At 40.4% G+C, this 21,659-nt stretch overlaps 1 protein-coding gene across 2 annotated transcripts in view; it reads right to left on the minus strand.

The window, feature by feature from the left end:
- The window catches only part of OTUD7B (OTU deubiquitinase 7B), a 56,974-nt gene that overhangs the window by 13,892 nt on the left and 21,423 nt on the right, over window positions 1–21,659 (minus strand). For both annotated transcript variants that reach the window (XM_059929879.1, XM_059929869.1), the window contains exons 2-6: window positions 11,290–11,439; window positions 7,224–7,412; window positions 5,115–5,342; window positions 3,538–3,639; window positions 1,890–2,017 (exon numbers count right to left, since the gene is read on the minus strand). In XM_059929879.1, coding sequence (XP_059785862.1) covers window positions 1,890–2,017; window positions 3,538–3,639; window positions 5,115–5,342; window positions 7,224–7,412; window positions 11,290–11,374 — 732 coding nt within the window. In that variant the 5' untranslated portion in view covers window positions 11,375–11,439. The remainder of the gene's footprint in view (window positions 1–1,889; window positions 2,018–3,537; window positions 3,640–5,114; window positions 5,343–7,223; window positions 7,413–11,289; window positions 11,440–21,659) is intronic.

Raw genomic sequence — 21,659 nt, forward strand, 5'->3', positions numbered from 1 at the left:
CTGTAATGCTATGAATGGTCTGAGCTAAAACAATTATCTCGTTTCCATATGGAACTTTCAATGTGCTGAGAAAAGGAGTAAAAAGATCGCTCCTTCAATATCTACTATCCTCCAGGCATGTATTTCCATTTGAGGACTTTGAGAGGGAATAGATGGCTGACCAAGAATAGAACTTGGGTATTTCTGGGTCTCCTGGCTAAATACCATCATAATCTAACCCCACCTTTAAAATAGTAACTATAACAGCTTAATATAGCTGGAATTGGGCCTACCTATCCTCTGACTGTGGCTATCATGTCTACTTTACTAGCTGGCATGATCTGGTTTGGTCTTTTCCTGTCTCTGAAGTGGTCAAATCTAAGGTTCAGATATAGCCTGAATTCAACAATGAGGAAGGCAAACTCTAGTCTGGCTCTAGCTCAGGCAAAAAAAGCTCTCCACATAGTCCAGCTCAGCTCACCAGACTGCCAGGGGGTTTGGTGGCAATAAAGAATGCTGTTTACTTGTCCTTGCCCCTGTGCATTTCTTTCCCTCAGGAATCTTCTGGGGCAGACTGGCTGATCAAAGACCGGATTCTGATCTTAACATCATCCTAATTTTAAGGTTGAGTTCTTTATTTTTGAGAAGGAAACATAACACATTCTACTTCCATATTTTAAATCTTGAGAACATAAAATTCTAATAACTGAAACAAACAAAAATCTGTTAGTTCTATATTATGGCCAGTTATGATAGAGCAATAAAAAGAGAGGGAAAAGAAGCTGGAAATTAAGTTTCTGAAGAGATATTCCCATATCAATGCCAGAAACACCCAGCTTTATATACATGGCAAAAATAAAAAAGATATACACGAAGAGCAGGAGATAAACATAGAAGACAGAGAACCAGGGCAAAAGGAAATAGGAAGACTCATTATCCTTATGTCTGTATAACGTCATTATTAAAGGGAAGGGAATCGGCAAACTTTTTTCTGTAAAGGGCCAGACAGGAAATATTTTAGGCTTTGCGGTGGGGCAATGTGCAGCTTCTATATTCTGCTGCTGTAGCACAAACACATGTAAATGAATTGAGTTGGGGAGGCTGTGTTCCAATAAAAATTTTTTTTTAACAAAAACAGTTGGTGGGATTTGACCCACAGGCCATATTTTGCCCAGCCCGTAATAGGAATGGAAAGTACAAACAGTCCAGTGTTGCTTTTTTTCTTTTTTTTTTTTTTGGCTGCGTCGTGGTGGTGGGGATTGAACCTGGGCCATGGCAGTGAAACCGCCAGAGTCCTAACCACTGGACCACCAGGGAACTTCCCAGTGTTGCTTTCTTATACAAAAGCAGCCTCAACATTTACTAAACCCCTGAGAAGTACCAGTTAAACTCAACTCAACATCTGCTGAACTTCTAAGAAGTACCATTCAAACTCATGCTTTTACAATTTTTTAACAAATAAACTGAACATATGAAAAACAAACAGTATATATGGCCAAAACTATTTTTATGCATTTACATTTCTATAATGGTTGAAAACATAAGTCCTTAAAAATTGGTCTAGCCTTATTATAAGCAAAAAAAACAAAACAACACAAAAATCCTATGAGCATGTCATATTTCATTTTGCAAAAGACTGCCACTAAAGGCTTATTGAGTGCCTATTGGATAGAAAAGCACAACGTTAGGTACCTCCTCTACAAATCTCCACTTCCCCACACCAGTTCTCATAACTCTATCAGAAGGCATGTACCCTATGGTGGTATCTGAATTTTCAACCATTTCCAGGATTACAAGAGGAGTAACACTGACCTAAGCACCTAAGTAGGAGACATTTCCTACTGGTAGGCACTGAGCGTTTCTACTAGGTAACTCTGGGAAACAAGGTGCTCCTGCCCAAGCTCCCTCACCTCTTTATTCTGCTGAGTTTGCTGCCACCTCCAGCGCCGTTTTAATGCTTCCTTCTCCGCTCCCTTCTCCATTAGTGCATACAAAGCTTTCCGTAGCATCAAGTCCCGATCATGGAAACCCCACATCCCTATGGCAAGAAAACATGATGGTTAAGACACCCTACCTTGACTCAACTCCACTTATTAATTATGATACACAGACCCTGGCATGAAGGAAATCAGGCTGAAGCCCAGCTTCAAAGAAACCCCTGCTGTGACTTGGGGGAAAGGTAATCAAGAAAGAAAAGATGTTCCTATTCTGGAGGTTCAGAAACTTTGAGAACATGAAAGTGGGGGATATACCACATCCTACAAACTCCTGACAAGAAGCCTTTACTCGTGATACCAAGTCTAACAAATTAAAATACAGAGTGGGAATTCCCTGGCCATCTAGTGGTTAGGACTCCTCGCTCTCACTGCCAAGGGCCTGGGTTCGATCCCTGGTCGGGGAACTAAAATCCCATAAGCCTCGTGGTGCGGCCAATTAAAAACAAATTTTTTTTAATAAATAAAGTAAAATACAGAGTAGCAGCAGATAAGATGGGTCTGGCACATAGCAATCAGCATCAAAGCTTGAGGGGTGGTTGGAAAATGGGGACTTTTTTTAAAAGCTAAGGCAAATAATATATTGAATTATAAATAGGCATAACAATTTAAAGAAAACAAGTCAATAATTATGTAATATTTTTGTATGGTGACAGATGGTAACTACACTTAACATGGTGATCATTTCGAAATGTATAGAAATATTGAATCGCCATGTTGTATGCCAGGGTATAACAGTGTTGTAGGTCAATTATACTTCAAAAACAAACAAACTCATAGAAAAAGAGATCAGATTTGTGGTTACCAAAGGCAGGGGGAATTGGATGAAGGTAGTTAAAAGGTACAAAGTTCCATTTACAAGACTATTGAGTGCTAGGGGTGCAATGTACAACATGATAAATATAATTACACTGCTGTACGTTATGTATGAAAGATGTTAAGAGAGTAAATCCTAAAAGTTCTCATCTCAAGGAAAAAAGAATTTTTTCTATCTCTTTAATTTTGTATCCATGAGATGATGAATGTCCACTAAACTTATTGTAGTCATCTCATAATGCATGCAAGTCAAATCACTATGCTGTATAAAACTTATACAGTGCCGTATGTCAATTATATCAATAAAACTGGAAGAAAAAAAAGAAAGAAAAAGAAAAATACATTATTCTAGATTAGACATACATTAAAAAATAATAATAAACAAGTTTCACAGGGGACTGATGAAAACGTATCTTTTTTATATACCAAAAGAATAAATACTTAGTGGATTTATATGCATACACATACAGTATACTGCTTGCTTACTGCTGCGCATTACTTCTGGGGGCCAGTTCTCAGAGTGGCCTATGTACTCCATACGATTTCTCAACAAGACTGAAAAACCGGGGCAGGGCTCTCTTCCATCTCCTCCTGCGCCAGTGAGCGCGCACGCACACGCACACACACAGCCTTGCTCTGAGCCATCACTTCTGTCTGAGATCAAGAATGGTTGGATCAAGTCCTTCACATGAGATTTAACTACTGCTTCCTTTCTATGAGGGAATGAAGGACCATTTTCAAGACTCACCAAGAGAGGCTGCGTGCAAGAGGCAGTTTCCATCTCCAGTAGTTGCCAAAGGAAGGAGCCTCTGACAGGTGGGGTCCACACTCACCCACCAGTTCAAACGCCCTACAGAAACAGGAGGAAAAGGAGAGGAGCAGATGATGCATGAAGTTCTCCCTACTTCCCTATTTCTAAAACAGACTCCAAATGTGCCTCCTCTAGGAAGCCTATCCAAAATCAAACCATCACTCTATTACTCTGTGTATCTTCTTCACTTATATCTGGTTCATCAGAATCTGGTGAGCACAATTGGTTAGATCAGTGGTTCTTAAGTAGGGACAACTTCGTCCCCAAAGGGACATCTGGCAACGTCTGGAAATACGTTTGGTTGTCACAGGTGGTGGGGGGATGCTACTGTCATCTAGTGGGTAGAGGCCAGGAAGGCTGCTAAACACAATATAATGCACAAGGCAGCTCACATAAGAAAGAATCATCTGGTCTCAGGTGTCAGTAGTCCTAAGATTGAACAACCCTGGGTTGGATGATGAGGCCTAGGTCATAGGTCGAAATCTGTGTTGGCTACTTGGTCTGGCTCTGATTTCTTCACTCTGGTCAGGAGACCAGCAGACACTGTAGCAATAAAGGTCAGCACAAATCCATCATCAGTAAAAGAAAAACAACCCAACACGTATATTCAAAGTGTCATGCAAGTATCATCTGCATATATGACAGTAAGCATGTCACCATGTATGTGGTATGACTTTAAAGACATGAGCAATAAGACAAAGTACTTAAAATACCCAAGAAAATGAGTCTCAATTCTGTAGTCATCCTACAATTGCTGATCCATTACTTATATAAGGAAAATATTTTATGAATGATGCTTAAAAGTTTTCTTGAATTACTGGACGTCTACTGAAAGAAAAACTGGCCTATAATCACAGCAGTCAGATAAACTGCTTACTACTTAAAAAATTATAAATAGATGCACACGATTAGTATAGAAGGGCACAAAATGAAAAACAAGACTTTCCTTTCTGTGCCCCCACCTCCCACCCCCCGTCCTTCTTCCATGGGAGGTTTTTAATAACTGACTAGCTTTCCCAGAAATCCCAGCTGCCTCACCCATCATACCAACAAATTTTAAATATAATTTAAGACAAACATAATTGTAAAGGTAAATAAATCTTTTGGGAAAGGTTCGTATAAATAAATGTGATTTAGTTTAATCATCACTGTGCATCATCTACAGCATTGGTTCTTTCTGTCTACAAGGTGTTCCAGAGCCAATTATAATTCATTTGTATTTTTTTCATGTACTGATTTTTAGGTATTGATTTGTAGGCCTTTCACATGTGTATCTGGTTTTCCTTCAATCAAACAGGAAATTTCCAGAGGAAAGTGTCTTATTTGTGTCCTTTCTTTAACTTGAAGAAGCACCTAGCTCAGTACATGTCTCTCTGACTGACTGCCGAGTTTGACTGCAATCAGTCAGATCGCAGGCTTAGACTGGAAGCTGCTTGTCAAGCCCAGCCCCTCCGCGAGGCTGCCTAGAGGTGGAGAGCAGAGGGGAGAGCATGGGAAAGGAGGTGCTCACTGACCTGCCTGCTCCAAGGCAACCAGCATGGACTGCTCAATGAGGTCTCTCTCTATGAAGCTGCGAAAGTCTTCATTGTACACAGTGAGATCTGGAAGCTGGAAGGCACAGATGGGCATTTCCAGGGGGTGCTCACTGCTCCCCCCACCCCCACCATTGGAGGAGACATGGGACCGGGCCAGGGAAACAATGCTGGAGCTGGCGTGGGAGATGCCCCTAGACAGGCGTTTTTCTGCAATGAGAAATGGAGTCACCTTAGAACAAACACAACCCACTCAGAGAACTTTCCACTCATGAGGTGATGGTTACCTCTTGACAAGGTTTCCAGTCAGGGAAAAACTGTAAGTCTAACTGGCTACCAAATTTCATGACCCTCTTTCTCATGCCAAATACAGTTGGAGAAACATAGAAAGTGGCATTTTCACAGGCACTCACATTAGCACCAAATATACGTTCCTCTTCCTACCCTTTTGCCTGAACTTCTCCCCACGACACTGTCTTGTTCCACTTCCATTTCCCAACATAATAGGGACCCTTCATTTGGCAACTTAGTCATTGTTTGGTGGGAGGAAAAGGGAATAAGGGAAATGGAGTTTCATTTGGCTAGACTGAGTGAAATAATCTCTCTGATAATTTTCAGGGCCTTGGAGAATGTAGAAAAGGATTTCCGTTATAGAAAATTAATGACAAATCTTACACATTCAGGAAGTTTCTTATCTACCATCAATAACATTTATTTACATTATTTACTATAACTTTTCTTGATACTCATATTTATCAGAAATTTATAGGTAGTCAGTTCTTACTTAACATACTACAGAGGAAGGCGGTAATGTAGATAGTGCCCCAAATTATTTCATTTGTTTTGAATACATGGCACTTATAATTCTCTAGCAGATATTCCATTGTGATCATAATTTGCTCAGTATAGGATTAAAATTCATTTGCATGGCTTGAGTTATATATAATGACTATCAGAAAGAGCTACAAATTATACTGGGTATCAGGTCTTAACCCAATATTTGCCAGGGATGATGCACAAAGTAAGTAGTTAGTCTAAAGTTATTTTATAGTGTTATTTTTTAAACTCTTTTTAAAGGTATTTTAAAAGTACCACATGCCCATGGTAAAAAATCAAACTACTACCAAAAGGTTTGAAGTGTTACAAAGAAATGTCCCTCTCATTCAAAATTCCTGATCCCTTCCCCAGAGGCGATGTTTTGTATCCTTCTAGAATTTTTTTGCCGTGCCGTGTGGCGTGGTATGCGGAATCTTAATTCCCCCACCAGCGATTGAACCCATGCCTCCCTGCAGTGGAAGCACGCAGTCCTAACCACTGGACCACCAGGGAATTCCTAGAATTTTTTATGCACATAGAAGCACAAATAACTTTTATAATAATTTTTAAAAACATAAACAGGAACATGCTATATATACTGTTCTGCATCTTACCTTTCTCAATAGATTTTAGAGATTTTTCCAAAATAGCACATCAAGTTCTACTTAATTCTTTCTAATGGCTGCCAAGTATTCCATAATATGGATTACAATTTATTTAACCACCCCTCTACTAATGGATAATTAATAGTTGTTTTCAAGCTTTAACTTTCAAGCTTTACACTACATGTCTTTGTGTCTATTTATGAATTAGGTATGTATGTATTCATTTAAAAGTATACACACCATACACAGACACACACACATACAACACATATATGATAAATTCCTAGAAACAAAATTGCTGAGATAGAGTATACATGCATTTAAAAATTTTGACAGATACTAATAAATATGAACAAAATGTCCTTCAAAGGGGTAGATGATAGTGATCCTTTGAATTCTATCTTTATGTGTACCTTATCTCAACAATTAGATCGTTATTCTTCTTCCTCTGTCTCCTTGAAGAAGGCATTTATACAGGATGGCACTCAAGATGCAGAAAGTGCGGGGTTCCAGCATCTGGACAGACTGAGGTCACCTCTGAACATTTGGCTGGGGAGGTGGGGGAGGAATGGAATCATCTCCAAAGCATCACTAAATTCTCTGACTGGTCAGCAGCTGCCTCCCTTTCTTTCTACTCCGCATACAGAAACAGCCCTCAGCACCCCAATACCTTGAACGATGTCATCCTGCCGCTGTAGGGTGGGTCGGGGAGGGCGAGTAGACTCTCTATCAGAAAACCCTTTCTCAGGGGTCCTGGAGCCACCACTCCCCTCACTAAACGGTGGGGGCAGGTTCCCAGCATGGACCTGACGTAGCTGTTCAAAATCACTGAGGGCGGCGCTCACATCCCAGTTCTTTCCTGTCAGGACACAAAGCAAAAAGTGAATTGGGCGCTGAGAGTATAGAAAAATTGAGGAAAGATACAGAACCATCATTCTAAGCATCTTATCAAAACCAGCGAGCATATACTCATGCGCACTTCAGTCATTCTCCTTTTCCTTCCCCTACTTTAATTTCCTTCATAACAAACACTTCAATCTGGAATACCACAACCTCTTTATTTACTTACTGTCTATTTCCTAAGAAAGCCCCGTGTGCATACAGAATTTGTCTCTCTGAACTGAAAGGGCCCTTGGAGACCTAGTAACCTCATTTTACAGATAAAGGAAATGAAGCCTAAAGAAGTAGAGTTACTTGCCCAAAGTCATGGCTACTTCACACCAGGGCCTCAGTTGGACTCAAGCCCAGGTCTCCTAATTCTGAGATCCAGAGAGTTCTGAGCCTAGATGTACTCTGGGGCGTCCTAAACCACCTGAAACTGTATACAAAGTTATAGGTATGTGCATTTTTCTAAAGAAAGAGCTTATAGCTGCCATCAGGTTATCAAAGGGAATTGTTAATTCCCCTCAAATTTAAGAATCACTACTCTGCTGAAGAAAACACCTGAAGGATAGATTTGTCACAGCAGATTTTTCAGTTGCTTTCTCCAGTTAAATTAGTCAATAAATAACATACTGCATAATTGTTCACACTTCTTTTTGTTCTATTCCATTTGTCACCACCTTAATTCAATTCCTACATCACCTAGTGTCCCACCTCCAATCTACTCTAAAGGATCCCATGAGATTAATCTTTCTACAGCACAATTCTGATCATTTCAGTTCCATAATCAAATTTTTAGTGGCTTACCACTGCCTACAGAATAAAGTTTAGGCTCCTTTGTCTGACGTTCAAGGCTTTCTATGACCTAGCCTACTTTTCTAACCTTTCCTCTGTGCTTCAACTTCCCTGGCTATGAAAGTGGAGGTGATACCACATAGGATTGTTAAGAAGATTAAATTAACTGAAAGCACTTAAAACAGTGGTTGGCACACAGAAAGCATTATATATGTATTTACTGCCATTGCTGTTATGCTTCTTGTTATAATTCTCCAGTTAAGCTGTATTAATCATCCATGCCAGATGAATTGACTTCTGAGCCATTAGATTCACCACTTGCTCCAACTCCCTTTGCTCACTCTGCACTCTGCATCAGTCATACTGGCCTCTTTGCTTTTCCCAGAAACGTGCTAAGACTGCTCCCACCTACAGCCTTTCCACCAACTATTCCCACTGCCTAGAAGGCTCTTTCTCCAATATATCTACACAGACAATTCCTCATCTCCTTCAGATATTTGCTCAAATGTCACACTCTTAATAAGGCCTACCCTGACTACCCAACTAAAAATCACAACCTACCTCATCATTCCCCTTACCATTTTCCACAGCACCTAACACCTTATACTATGTACTTTACAATTTACTTGGTTATCATGTTTATTGTTTATTGACTATCTCTCAGGCTAGAATGTAAGGGCAGAGATTTTTGTTTGTTTTGTTTCGTTCAAGCATCTAGAACCTAGTACATAATAGGTACTCAATAAATATTTGTTAAAGAATGGAGGACTTTTGTTCTGAACCAATGAATGAATAAATGATTTGTCTTGAGCACTGGATAGTTATCTCCAACTGTCTGCTAAAGTCCTTAAAATCAGGTCCTCCTAACAGTCAACAGTCTAAAACTGAATGTCCATCAACTTCCCTCCTAAAGCTTGCTTCTTCTCCTTCTTCTATATTCCCTAAATCAGTAAAGGCATCACAACCCCTCCAGGCCAGAAACTACAGTCATTTCAGCTCTTCACCATTCCCCAGACCCCACTCCTCCTCTTCCCTCACTATCTACTCAATTCTCAAGGTTGTTTGTACCCTTGAAACATTTCTCAAATCTATTCTTTCTTGTCCATTTTTATTGTCACTACCCCAATTCAGGTCCTCATATTTTCACCTGGTATTTTGGGAGGGGGCTCCCTAGTCTCTCTACTCTTAGTCCCTCCACTCTACAATTTGTTCTTTACACTACAACCAGAGTTAACTTTCAAAGGAAAAAGCAAGAGACAGAAAGATAGAGACAGAAAATGAGGATCAGGTCCTTTGGTTCCCTTTCTAAATTATACCTTAAATCTACCCACTTCTGTTACCACTGTACTCCAAGTCACTATCACCTCTCACCTGAACTATGGCAACATTCTTAACTGATTTTACCACTTCATCTCTGGCCACCTTCAAATCGGTTCCATATCTTTTATCAGTACACTGTTCAGAAACTCAAACCCAATCATTTCACTCCCCTGATTAAAATCCTTCACCAGCTTCCCACCGAACATACACTGAAATGCACAACCCTTACCATGGCCTACAAAGGACCCCCATATTCTGCTTCCTGCTTATCTAACCAGCTTCCTACCACCACTCCTTCTTGTACTACTCTTCCTACCTCGCTCACTGTCAGTGCCAAACTCTCTCCCACCTCAGGGTCCTTGTATAAGCTACTTTTTTTTACATAAACACTCTGTGCTACATCCCTTTGTCTTGCTACTCCTGTGCATCCTTCTGTGTTCAGTTCACATGTCACCTCTTCAGAAAAAGCCTTTCTGCACTCTATATCCAAATTAGGTTTCTGTCTTAAACTTCCACAGCACCCTCAACTTTTCTTTCATAGTATGAGGGTGTGTGCACATGGGTGTGTGTGAGAGAAAGGGAGACGACATGCAAGCATTAACTAGTAACACACTTGTTAAAAGTCAGACTCTGAAACCAGATTGCCTAGGTTCAAATCCTACTTAACTTCTTGGACCTCAGTTTTTAAGCTGTAATACTGGGATAATAAAACCTATTTTGCAGAATGGTTGTGAGAATAAAGTAATATATTTCAAGTGCCTCACACATATTGAATACATAGAAGTGTTCAACACATGTTACAAGAGGAGGAGAAGGCATTTGAGCTGAATCCGGAAGGAGGAGGAGAATTTCAAGAGAATAATGGAGGAAAGGACACTGCAGACTTAGGAGACAACTTAATATGATCAGGGAAAGGAAACAGGTCAGGCCTGGCTGGAGCACAGGAACTGTGGGAGAAGGTAGTAGGAGATGAAACTGAAAATACAAGTTAAGAGCAAAGCCATACTGTATTAGCAAACTAGAATTTAAACCCTGATCTTCTGTTTCCAAACCAACACTATTCTCACAGGTGGCTAAGTAAATGTCATATTGCCACACCTTACTAAGGGCTAACAACCTAGAAAATTACCTATGTGTGCTAAGAACTTGCTCCTTTCCCCACAGGCTCACCTATTTGCGTCATTATATATTTTCACCAAAAAGCATCTGTTAACTATGACTCCAAACAAAGAATCCTACTGACATGATGCCAAGCCTAAAGGACCTTAAAATCTAGAACATTCACACTTACGTATACATACAGATATAAGTAAACAAAAGCAGCTAAATGAAAACATTAAATTAATCCACTCTATATAGAATGACCCATACAAGTTAGGGAAGGAAAGACAAAAAACATGAATGATCCCAAATATGAAAATCTAATCATTTATACATAAAAAGGAAGTCTTACAGATGTAAAACTATGGTTTTAGTGGACTAATATCAAATTTCACTTGCATTACCTGAGCTTAAATTGACAGTGGAGAAAGCTACCCAAAAATTCAAGGTGAAAAGGGAATTTTGCATTTTAAAATTATGGTGGGTCATACACAAAGTAGATTATTAGAAGTAACTTAAATGTAAGGCCTACCATACACAAAGTGTCTTTCTGATCACGTTAAATGTTCCAAATCATCCTAACAATAAATATCACATCTTATTTTCTCTCTTCTCATTCTCCCCCAAAGACTCCTTACCTTCCAGGAGATCTCGGGCCAACCCTGGCTCTGCTCCTGTGGAACGGACAAAATCTGACAGGACAGCATCCATGTCCAGGGTCATGAGATCATTAAGTACTTTCAGGCAGCTGATGTAGGGAGGACATAGATCAAAATTCAGGCCTCCACCTGAGGAGGAAATAAACACATAAGGCCCAAATTACACTGGAACGGGATGATCATAGCCCAATTTCAGCAGCTTCCTAACCAAATGGGGAAACTAACTATCCTAGCTCATTCATTTCAGTAGAATTTATTATGAAGAGTAACATTTAGTTTCCTAATTTCTCATTAACATTAGTTTTTTTTCCTTTCATTATATAAGTTTCAGGTGTCTAGCATTACAGTTCAACATCTATAAACACTACAGTGATCACCATCACAAGTCTAGTTACCATCCATTACACAGAGTTCACCCATTTCACCTATATTAATTTCTTAACTCCTGCATTAACCACAAAACCATAATACCACTCCAAATAATGCTCTTCCTTACCTTTCTAGAGTATTACATTTCTACCCATCAGTTTGCTTATCCAAACTAATGGAAGGAAGCAGCAGACTACCACCCTGAAGAATTCCCCACCTGCATTATTCTCTTACATAGCGCCTGTTTATTTCCTTCTTGGCACTTGAAATACCCTGAAATTATTTTAGTTGGTTGCTGTCTAGCCTCCTCCTCCAACATAAAAGTTTCTTGAAAGTACAGAGCTTGTGTGTTTTGTCCACTAATGTATCCCCAGCATGTATCCCTTGGCACAGTGCTTGGCACACGGCTCTCAGCAAACATTTTACTGAATGAATGAATACTATACACTGAATAACTTTAGAGTTGACTAGTATTCTGATGCTAGCTGAGGAAATGGGAGGAGCAAACTGATATCTAAACTCACTCAAAATAGGGACTTCCCTGGTGGTCCAATGGTTAGGACGCTGCGCTTCCACTGCAGGGGGCATGGGTTCGATGCCTGGTCGGGCAACTAAGATCCTACAAGCCAAGCAGCGCGGCCAAAAAAATTTAAAAAAATAAGACCACTCAAAATAAAACAATCTGCGATTATGCAAAGCAGAGTGGAGATCCCAAAGGTTCATAACAAAGGTCAATCTTTGTCCACTAACTTCATGAACCCAGGAAACATGCCTTTCTCCACTCAGGACAAATGACCACCAAGTAAGTTCACCTGAAAAAGATCGCTTCTTTCAGATCTGACTTTGGCAGAAACTATGTCCCTGACCTGTCGGCCTGGCACCAATCCACATTCCTCTGAAGTTAGCAGTCCCAGCGGAGGGAGCAATAACTGAGTGAAGAACAACTTCTCACCAAAATCTGCCATTTCAGACAGGTTTACAGTTCTCTGTAAAAGAGGACTTGCTGGTACAGTCACCAGGCACATACCTGCCCCACCACACCCACCAGTCCCCTGCTTTGGCGGAATGCCAGAAGTAGAGTTCTCAAAGGCAACAGGGTGGCTCAGGTGACTGTCTCTTCAGAAGCATCTCCTTCTAAACAACCTAAACTCTAAGGGTGATTCTCAGGTACTTTTTCATCACACCTCCCCTGACCCCAAGACACAGCTTCTTTAGTGGTGTGATCAGATCCTAATTATCTAAATTCCTTAGAAATAGTGAGGCAAATAGACAGCAGTGATTTGGGGGTTATAAAACCAGCAGGCCACTAACTTAATAACTTCATGTAGAATTTTTTTTTTTGGAGAGAGATGGCAAAATAGAAAGTTCCTTCTTGTACTGTTCCATGAGTACAAGAGGTCCAGGAGCAGAGGGACATGTTTAATTCCTATTTGTAGCCGCAACATCTAGCACAGCATCTACATTACTGTCGACAGTCAAGAAATGCCTGATGAATAAATGATTAAATGACTAACTGAACCTCCACATCAGCCACTACCAAACCAATCAATTTGAGGCTTAACTCAGAAGATCAGAAATGTGAGGGTGGGACTTCCCTGATGGCGCTGTGGTTAAGAATCCGCCTGCCAATGCAGGGAACACGGGTTCGATCCCTGGTCCGGGAAGATGCCACATGCCGCGGAGCAACTAAGCCTGTGCGCCACAACTACTGAGCTTGCACTCTAGAGCCCGCAAGCCACAACTACTGAGCCTGCAAGCTGCAACTACTGAAGCATGCGCACCTAAAGCCCGTGCTCCACAACAAGAGAAGCCACCGCGTGAGAAGCCTCGCGCACCACAACGAGGAGTAGCCCCCACTCACCGCAACTAGACAGAGGCCGCACCCAGCAATGAAGACCCAACGCAGCCAAAAATAAATAAGTAAATAAAAACAAAAATAAAATTTAAAAAAAAACATAAAAAGAAGAGAAATTCAAGGGTACTTCATCTTTCACATCACCCCACTATTTCTAATGGTCTGTCCCAGTCCCAATCCATCTCTCAAAGTTTTACAAACTCCTTTCTAGAGACATCAACATACTGTCACTTCCACCACCCTCATATCAGAAGAGTTCTACCTACACTTATATATATTAGCTGGGTGACTTTGGTCAAATTACTTACAGGGTGTCAGTTGCTTCTCGTGTATCCTAGACTTGGATTCGATGACTTCTAAGATCCTTCCCAGGTTTAAAAAATGAACTTCTTTAGTTCACTATAGCCTCAAACTATGATCCTTACATTCTCTTTTGGTCTGCATATTATCAATGTCTAATTTACTTCCATTTTAATATCACAACTGTCAGAGAAGACTACCATTACATAAAGAACTTTTGGCCTAAGATACCTCAAATTCAAAATGTTGTTATTAAACAACTTAGTTCCTCAGATAAAATACTTAAGAATTAAATGCCTTCAAAATTCACAGATGAATGAGTGGTTTCCCTTTCCTCTAATACAGACAAGAATTCCTTCTTCAAGCCCATTTTAGTCACTGTCTTAGGTCACAGGGCATGGTAGCAGCCCAAATAACTTAAACACATGAATAATCCAAAACCAAGAGCACAGCTACAAAATGAATTTCAACCTTCTCTCTTAAAAAAACATGCAAAGGAACTTGGTAAAGCCACTCTAATAACTTACTGAAAGGATGTGGGAAATATACAGTAAGTATACAAATAACAATCAACAAAAAGGTACTCAGCAGAAGAGAGGAGTTGATTAAGCCACAGGCTTATAGGCAATTTCCCAGCCAGCCAGAGGCTTTTGAGTGAGAGAAGCCAATGAAAACCATCAATGTCATGGCATCGTAGACCTCATACGCCAACATAGTAGGATATTCTTTTAAAAAAATATTTTTTAAAAATAATTTCCAAAAAACAAAAAAGAATTAATTCTGAGTAAGTCATCTGCAAAATAAATAAATAAATAATTTCAAGGTCCAACATTATCTAGAATGACTTGCTCAAAAATTCGAAGCACTAAACCAAACTTCTGGGCAGCCCATTCTTATATTTGATGTCTCCAGGTGCATGCCATGGACTCCACCCTAACCCCACCCAACAGGTGAGGACTGCAGCTTTTGTTACATCACTACCAACACCTGGCTTGAGCTTCTTAAATTCCAAAAGGGAATATCCAAGGCAATGACTAAGACTCACAGTCCTTGACTCTCAGCACACAGGAAGGAAAAAAAAGAAAACAAAACACTGGCTTTCAAACTTTCAAATGAAACAGAAGAGGTACTCAAATATTTTTTGATTGAATGGTGTTTAGACAAATCTAAATTGGAGTCAAAATCCTCCAACCTCCCAATTGGTGGGACTTTAGGGATTATTTAAACCAATGTCTGCCCCAATGCAAGAATCCTTCTATTACATCTCTGACAGATAAATCATCCAGTCTCCACATGAATACAAGCTCTGATGGAGACTCATTTCTTTGCCACAATGTCCATTTTATTGTTGGACAGCTCTAATTGTTAGAAAATGCTTTTTTAAACTAAATCACCAGCCCCCCTCTCTCTAACTCTCACATAATGGTCCTTGATCTCTTCTCTAGAACAATAAAATCTACTCCCAGGAATGATGGAATTTTCATGGAAAAGGAATAGATATAGCATTTCTTTCCATAAAAATTTGTTGTAGGTCAACACTGCAATGTTATCATAAGCCAGCCAGTGCCTTTTTCTTTTCTTTTACAAAATTCTTCCTTATATCAATACTTGCTTTTACCTGTATTCATTCATAAATGTTTATGCTGACCCTACAGTACAAACTCAACAAGTGGAATAAATGAAGTCATGTACCTTGTTTAAAATTCAATTCTGCTGCTATCTTTGCCTCTAATCCCTACTTCCACACTTCCATGCCCTCTTGAAGTGATGACAGCAATCAAGAATAAAAACTAGGGCTTCCCTGGTGGCACAGTGGTTGAGAATCTGCGTGCCAATGCAGGGGACACGGGTTCGAGCCCTGGTCTGGGAAGATCCCACATGCCGCAGAGCAACTAGGCCCGTGAGCCACAATTACTGAGCCTGTGCGTCAGGAGCCTGTGCTCCGCAACAAGAGAGGCCACAATAGTGAGAGGCCCGCGCACCGCGATGAAGAGTGGCCCCCGCTTGCCACAACTAGAGAAAGCCCTCGCACAGAAACGAAGACCCACACAGCCAAAAATAATAATAAATAATAAATAAATAAATTTTTTAAAAAAAGAATAAAAACTAACAAGTTAATATTAAGTAAGCACTTTCAAAAACACTATCTTATTCATTAACAACAAAACCCCTAGAGCAGGCTTATTATTCCCAGTTTACAAGTAGAGAAAGGTATAAGGTTTGAAAAGTCAGGTGGGTTACCCAAAGTCTGAACCCAGATATTTTGAACACATGCTCTCTCTACTGTACCATGCTGCTTCCCTAGGGACTAAGTCATTACTGATTCCCAGAACTGCACTGATTCTTATCCATTCAATTCTTTCACCATAGGAAAGGGCTGTGCCTATCTCTCAGTGTTTATTAATGACTTAGACACCTGCCTTATATTTTCCTCAGTTCAAATCCTACCACCTTCCTGAGCAATTTCAACACCCACCTGCATAATCCATCCAACATTTCTGCCTTAGAGTTTCATAATCTCATCAAATGCAAAGACCTCCATCTCCACTTCAACAACTCAGTCCTGGACCCTGCCATGCCCTGAAACCATTCCACCTCTAAATCTTCAACTCCCAACATCTTACTCTGGCTACAACCTCATCTCCCTCCAGCTTTTCCTTACTACTGAACCTGATATCTCACCTCAAGACATCCTCACCTCAGACTAAGACATCCAATTCCTTAACCACCTTATTCATTGACTCAACAAAAATTCATGGAGTGCCTACTCTGTGTCAGGCACTACGGTCAGGACTAGGAACACAACCATGAACTATACATAATCTCTATCCTCACAAAGCTTCCAGTATGGAGGAAAAAAAAACCACAAAATTTCACAATTACAATCATAATAGGGAAAAATACTGGGGGGAGGGGTGTTATAGCCTATAGGGAGTCAGGAAAAGCTTTCCCAAGAAAGTGACATTACACCTAAGAACTGACGAACGAGTAGGCATTGGAGACAAACTGAGAAAGAAAGAATGCTCTTAGCAGAGGAAACACATATCAATGTTCTGTGGCAAGGAGGAACACAGAAGTGAAAATGGTGCAAAATGAGGATAAAGAAAGGGCCTAGTGGACCCTAATGAAGATTGAGATTTTATCCTAAAAGTAATGAGAAGGCTTTGAAGGGTTGTAGGCAGGGATAGGACATGATCAGATTTATATCATTAAAAGATCACCTTGGTTGCAGTGGGAAGAATAGTTTGTAGGGAACACAAGTGGATTTAGGGAGACTTGTTTAGAAAACTACTGGAAAAGAGATGATGGTGAGCTAGACTAGGATGAGAGCAGAGAAGACTGAGAAAAACAGATAGATTCCACTTTGCTCCTTCTTATCTACCTGAACATAAACACAATGAGTGATGACTTTATTTTCCTGTAAAAACTTATCCTTATCCTTCCATTTCATTGGCCCAACCTGGATGGACCCCACATTCAACTTCCCTGCTACTAAATAGGGCTACTGCACAAGACAAGATCACATTATACTACAGAGCAACGTGACTACAGATATATGGTGTTCCATCTCATTCCTTTCAATGAAACACTGCAGTCTTTTGCTTGACTTCGCTACCTAACCAGTCTTCTCAGCTACTACCCCACACCTTTGCCATTCTCCCTGAGCCTCCCACCAAAACCTTATTACCTCCCTTACTCCTGGTAGATGACCTTCCCTCTGACTTCACAGAAAGAATAATGAAACGAAGCAAGAGAAGTTCCTTCAGGTTTCCTCCTCTGCCCTACCTGCTGGCTGCTATTCTCTTCTTCCCTGCAAAACTCCTTAAATTAGCCTACAGTCACTGATGCTACTTTCTCACCTTATGGTCAGTCCTCGACCTACTAAAATGGGCTTCTATAGAAAGACAATGGCACCACTGTCTTATAGATAAGATCATCACCATCCTCCTTACTGCTTATCTAAAGTATCTCTTTGTAGGGACTTCCCTGGTGGTGCAGTGGTGCTCAAGCCCTGGTCCAGGAAGATCCCACATGCCGTGGAGCAACTAAGCCCATGTGCCACAACTACTGAGCCTGCGCTCTAGAGCCCATGAGCCACAACTACTGAGCCTGCACTCTAGAGCCCGCAAGCCACAACTACTGAGCCCGCGTGCTGCAATTACTGAAGCCCATGCGCCTAGAGCCCATGCTCCACAACAAGAGAAGCCACACAATGAGAAGCCCACACACCGCAACGAAGAGTAGCCCCCGCTCAATGCAACTAGAGAAAGGCCGTGCGCAGCAACGAAGACCCAACGCAGCCAAAAATTAATTAATTAATTAATTAATTTTTAAAAATGCATTCGCAGTCCCCAACTCTTTCCAACTCACCCAGGAATCCCACAGGTACTTCAAGCTCAGCATATAAAAACATGAGCCCATTCTCTATCTCTGTCCCCCACCCTTACAAGCTATTCTTCTTCTGGTATTGCCTGTTCTAGCAAGTGGTACCACCATCCCTCCTATCACTCAAGTCACAAGCCTGGGAACTACCCTGGATTTCTCTGTGCCTTATCCTCGCTCACAAATAGTCCTTTACTAAGGTTTACTAATTTTAACCTTAAAAAATTCTCAAATCCATCCAACACCTTCAGACGTTCATAACCTGGACCCCAGTAAGTAGCTTCCTAATTTCTCCCTCTTCCTCTCTCCAGCCACTTTTCACAGTGGTTGCTTGTAGAGGCTGATCAATCTAAAATATAAATATGATAGTATTATATCCCACTGCTCTGAATTCTTTATTGGATCCTCAGTGACTAAAGCTTAATATCCAAATTCCTATACATGACAAACGAGGCCCTTCATGATCTGGCTCTACCTAACCCTCCAGCCTTATCTACCTCCCATCATTCCCCTCCTTGTACTGGTAGTTCCCCAAGCATATACTACGTGCTTCACATTTCAGTTCCTTTGTGAATGTTGTTCCCTCTGCCTGGAATGACTCCTGGCCTAGCAGGTGAATTCTTACTTCTTCTTTAAGGCTAACTTAAGTACTACCTCATCTGCAAAACCTTCCCTGGCTTCTCAAGTTAAAGTGCCTGCTTCCTCCTTGGTGTTACATCTTGTACTCTACCTCTATCATATTCTTTATCACACTGCACAGTATTTGTGTTTATTTACATATCTGTCTCCCCACTAAACCATGAGCAATTTGAGGGCAGGAATCTTGTCTTGTTCATCCTGTATTCCTAGCATCCAAGCACCTGGTAGGTACTCAATTTTTGTTCAGATAAACTGAATTCTACTTGTACAATTTCCCACTACACACACACACACACACACACACACAACAGTATTGTCGATAATCAGATAATGTGTTGTAAACAGGCAAGTCATCTCAAAGTGTTTACAGTGTTGTAAACGCTGCTCATCTCAAATACATTTGCTTAAGATTGTAATATGATCTTATTTGCAACAGATTTCTCTCCCTAAACGTTTAGCTCAGATTAATATTAAAACCAGTCTGCATGATCTGAGTGCCCAACTACTTAGTAACAGAGAAAAGTGACTTAAAATTAAATACCGACTGTAGATAATACAGCTATGTTAAAATGCATGAGAAACTACTGACCCTACATTCTCTCATCTACAACATCCCCCAAAGTGTCCACATTCTCACACTATACCCACTCTCCTGGTCCCACTGATGCATTACAGCTGTGTCTGAGTACTCTCCAACTCCTCCCCAAACTCACTGGAAAACCACAACATTCAAGACTGTCAAGAATTTTCAAAGGTCAGCAACTCCTCCACGTCTATGATGTCAGTCCCAAGGAATCCAGACAGGGAGAAAGAGAAGGGACAGAAACCCTTAGACTTTCACACAGTTCTTGACTAGGTGGGCGGGAGAGATGAAAGACTGTCTTGGCAGATTGTTTTTAGTTAATATACATCCTTCCAAGTGAAAGAAACAGAATATAACCTTCTTAGAAAAAAATGAATTGACCGAGTTCCATACTAAAGAGACCTATGTATCACTAAATGTTATAACCCAGATATAATAAGATGGGTCTAAATGGAAGAAAAGAAGGAAAAGAAAGTAATATGTGTTAAAGTTTTAGACACTGTTTTCATTTAAACTTCCAAACAACTCTTATAGAGGTTTGTCTGTATTAACTCCATATTATAGATGGAGATGCTAAAGCTCACAAAGGTTAGATAATCTACCCAAGGTTATACAGTTTGAAAAAGTGGTAGAACCAGAATCTTTACGAGTCCAGCCAATCTGACTCCCAAGACCAGACACTTGCACTAAATCACACTTAGTCCAGGAAGGAGGACTGAGGAAACACAGGCAGTCCACCATGTGCAAGTCTACCCTCACTGCTTCAACTCCTTTCAACTCCACCTGGAGAGAGAGAATAGGCTCTGGATTCAGACAGATCTAGGTTCAAATCCCTGATCTACTACTAACGGTGGTGCAATCATGGGTAAGTAATATGACTGTTTTGTGCCTCTGTTCCTTGGGGGAAATACCTACACTTCAGACCTCTTGTTAGGATTAAGTAACTTAAGATATGAAAAGCCTTTAGGGCAGTGTCTAGCACACAGTAAGTCCTCAAAAAATGTCAGTTGCTTTCTTGCCTAATTCCCTCCCACACGCTCTGCCTCACTCCACTGTATGCCCAACACAGCCTCTGTATCTCTCCTTCAGAAGCTCCCCCTACTTCTCCAAACAAACCCTCCAGTCCTACAACTGTTTCCAAGGCACAGTCTTAACACATACACACTGTACGTGCTCTATCACTCCCATTCCAGTGTCTTTCAACTCCTCAAGTCCTCAAGAAAACGTCGTAAAGGGAACTCCCTTAGTTGCATCTTCTACCAGATGGTCCCTCAAAAAAAAGAGCAAAAGAAAAATGTCTGTCCTCTCCTAGAGGTACAGACATAGCTAAATAGCTCCTTCATCCCCAAATCTCCAGGAACAGCAATTTCACACATATTGACCGAAATTCTAATGCCTTAATCTACCAGCCCTATCTCCCCACCTTACTATACTCTCCTCATTCCAGATTCAAAGACTTTATAATATTCACCTAATCTCATGCACAATGTCTATTTTTTGGATAACTGGAAGGAATAATCCTACTCACCCTGCACAATTCTGAGATGTTTTCTACCTCCACTACAGTGTATACTTGGGGAATGTCTATTTTCTCCCCCAAAAACAAACTTAAGAGAAAAAAACTTAACCCGATCATATAATTTACCACTCCCAAAACAATGCTATTGTGTATACACACCAGTAAGGACTCAAGAATTGGCCCCTGGACTTTATCACTACAACTGGTATGTGTATGAGTCAGAACAAGATTTAACTATTTCTTTTCAAAAGTTTCTAGTTTTTTATCGGGCTACAAACAGCAAAATAAATTTCTAAGAGACAAATTCCATAAATAGCCAAATGCTAATATACAAATGAGACAGAAGTTCACAGAGAACTCCTTATGAACTGGTATTTATTTGTCTTTTCAGTGCTACTGATAAAAGGCTCCCTGGATTACAGTTATTTGGGAAATTTAATAATTTGGAAGGCTTGTACAATGGAAGTGACCTTTGGAAAAATAAGGGCAGAAGACAGTCACAGAGAAAGTCTATTATTATAATATTGGCACAAGAGTAACTTGAATAGAAACAGAAACCATGTTAATGTTTATTTTTTTTAGTTCCAGACCAGTATGTCTATTTGCCACACACAATGAATTTTTTCTTTTTCCTTTCAGCTAAGGTCGAGGATAGCCCAAGGTTTGATTCTCAGTAAGTTCAACTTTTAAAAGAATAGCCT

The sequence above is a fragment of the Balaenoptera ricei genome, chromosome 1, assembly GCF_028023285.1.
Source record: "Balaenoptera ricei isolate mBalRic1 chromosome 1, mBalRic1.hap2, whole genome shotgun sequence".
NCBI lineage: Eukaryota > Metazoa > Chordata > Mammalia > Artiodactyla > Balaenopteridae > Balaenoptera > Balaenoptera ricei.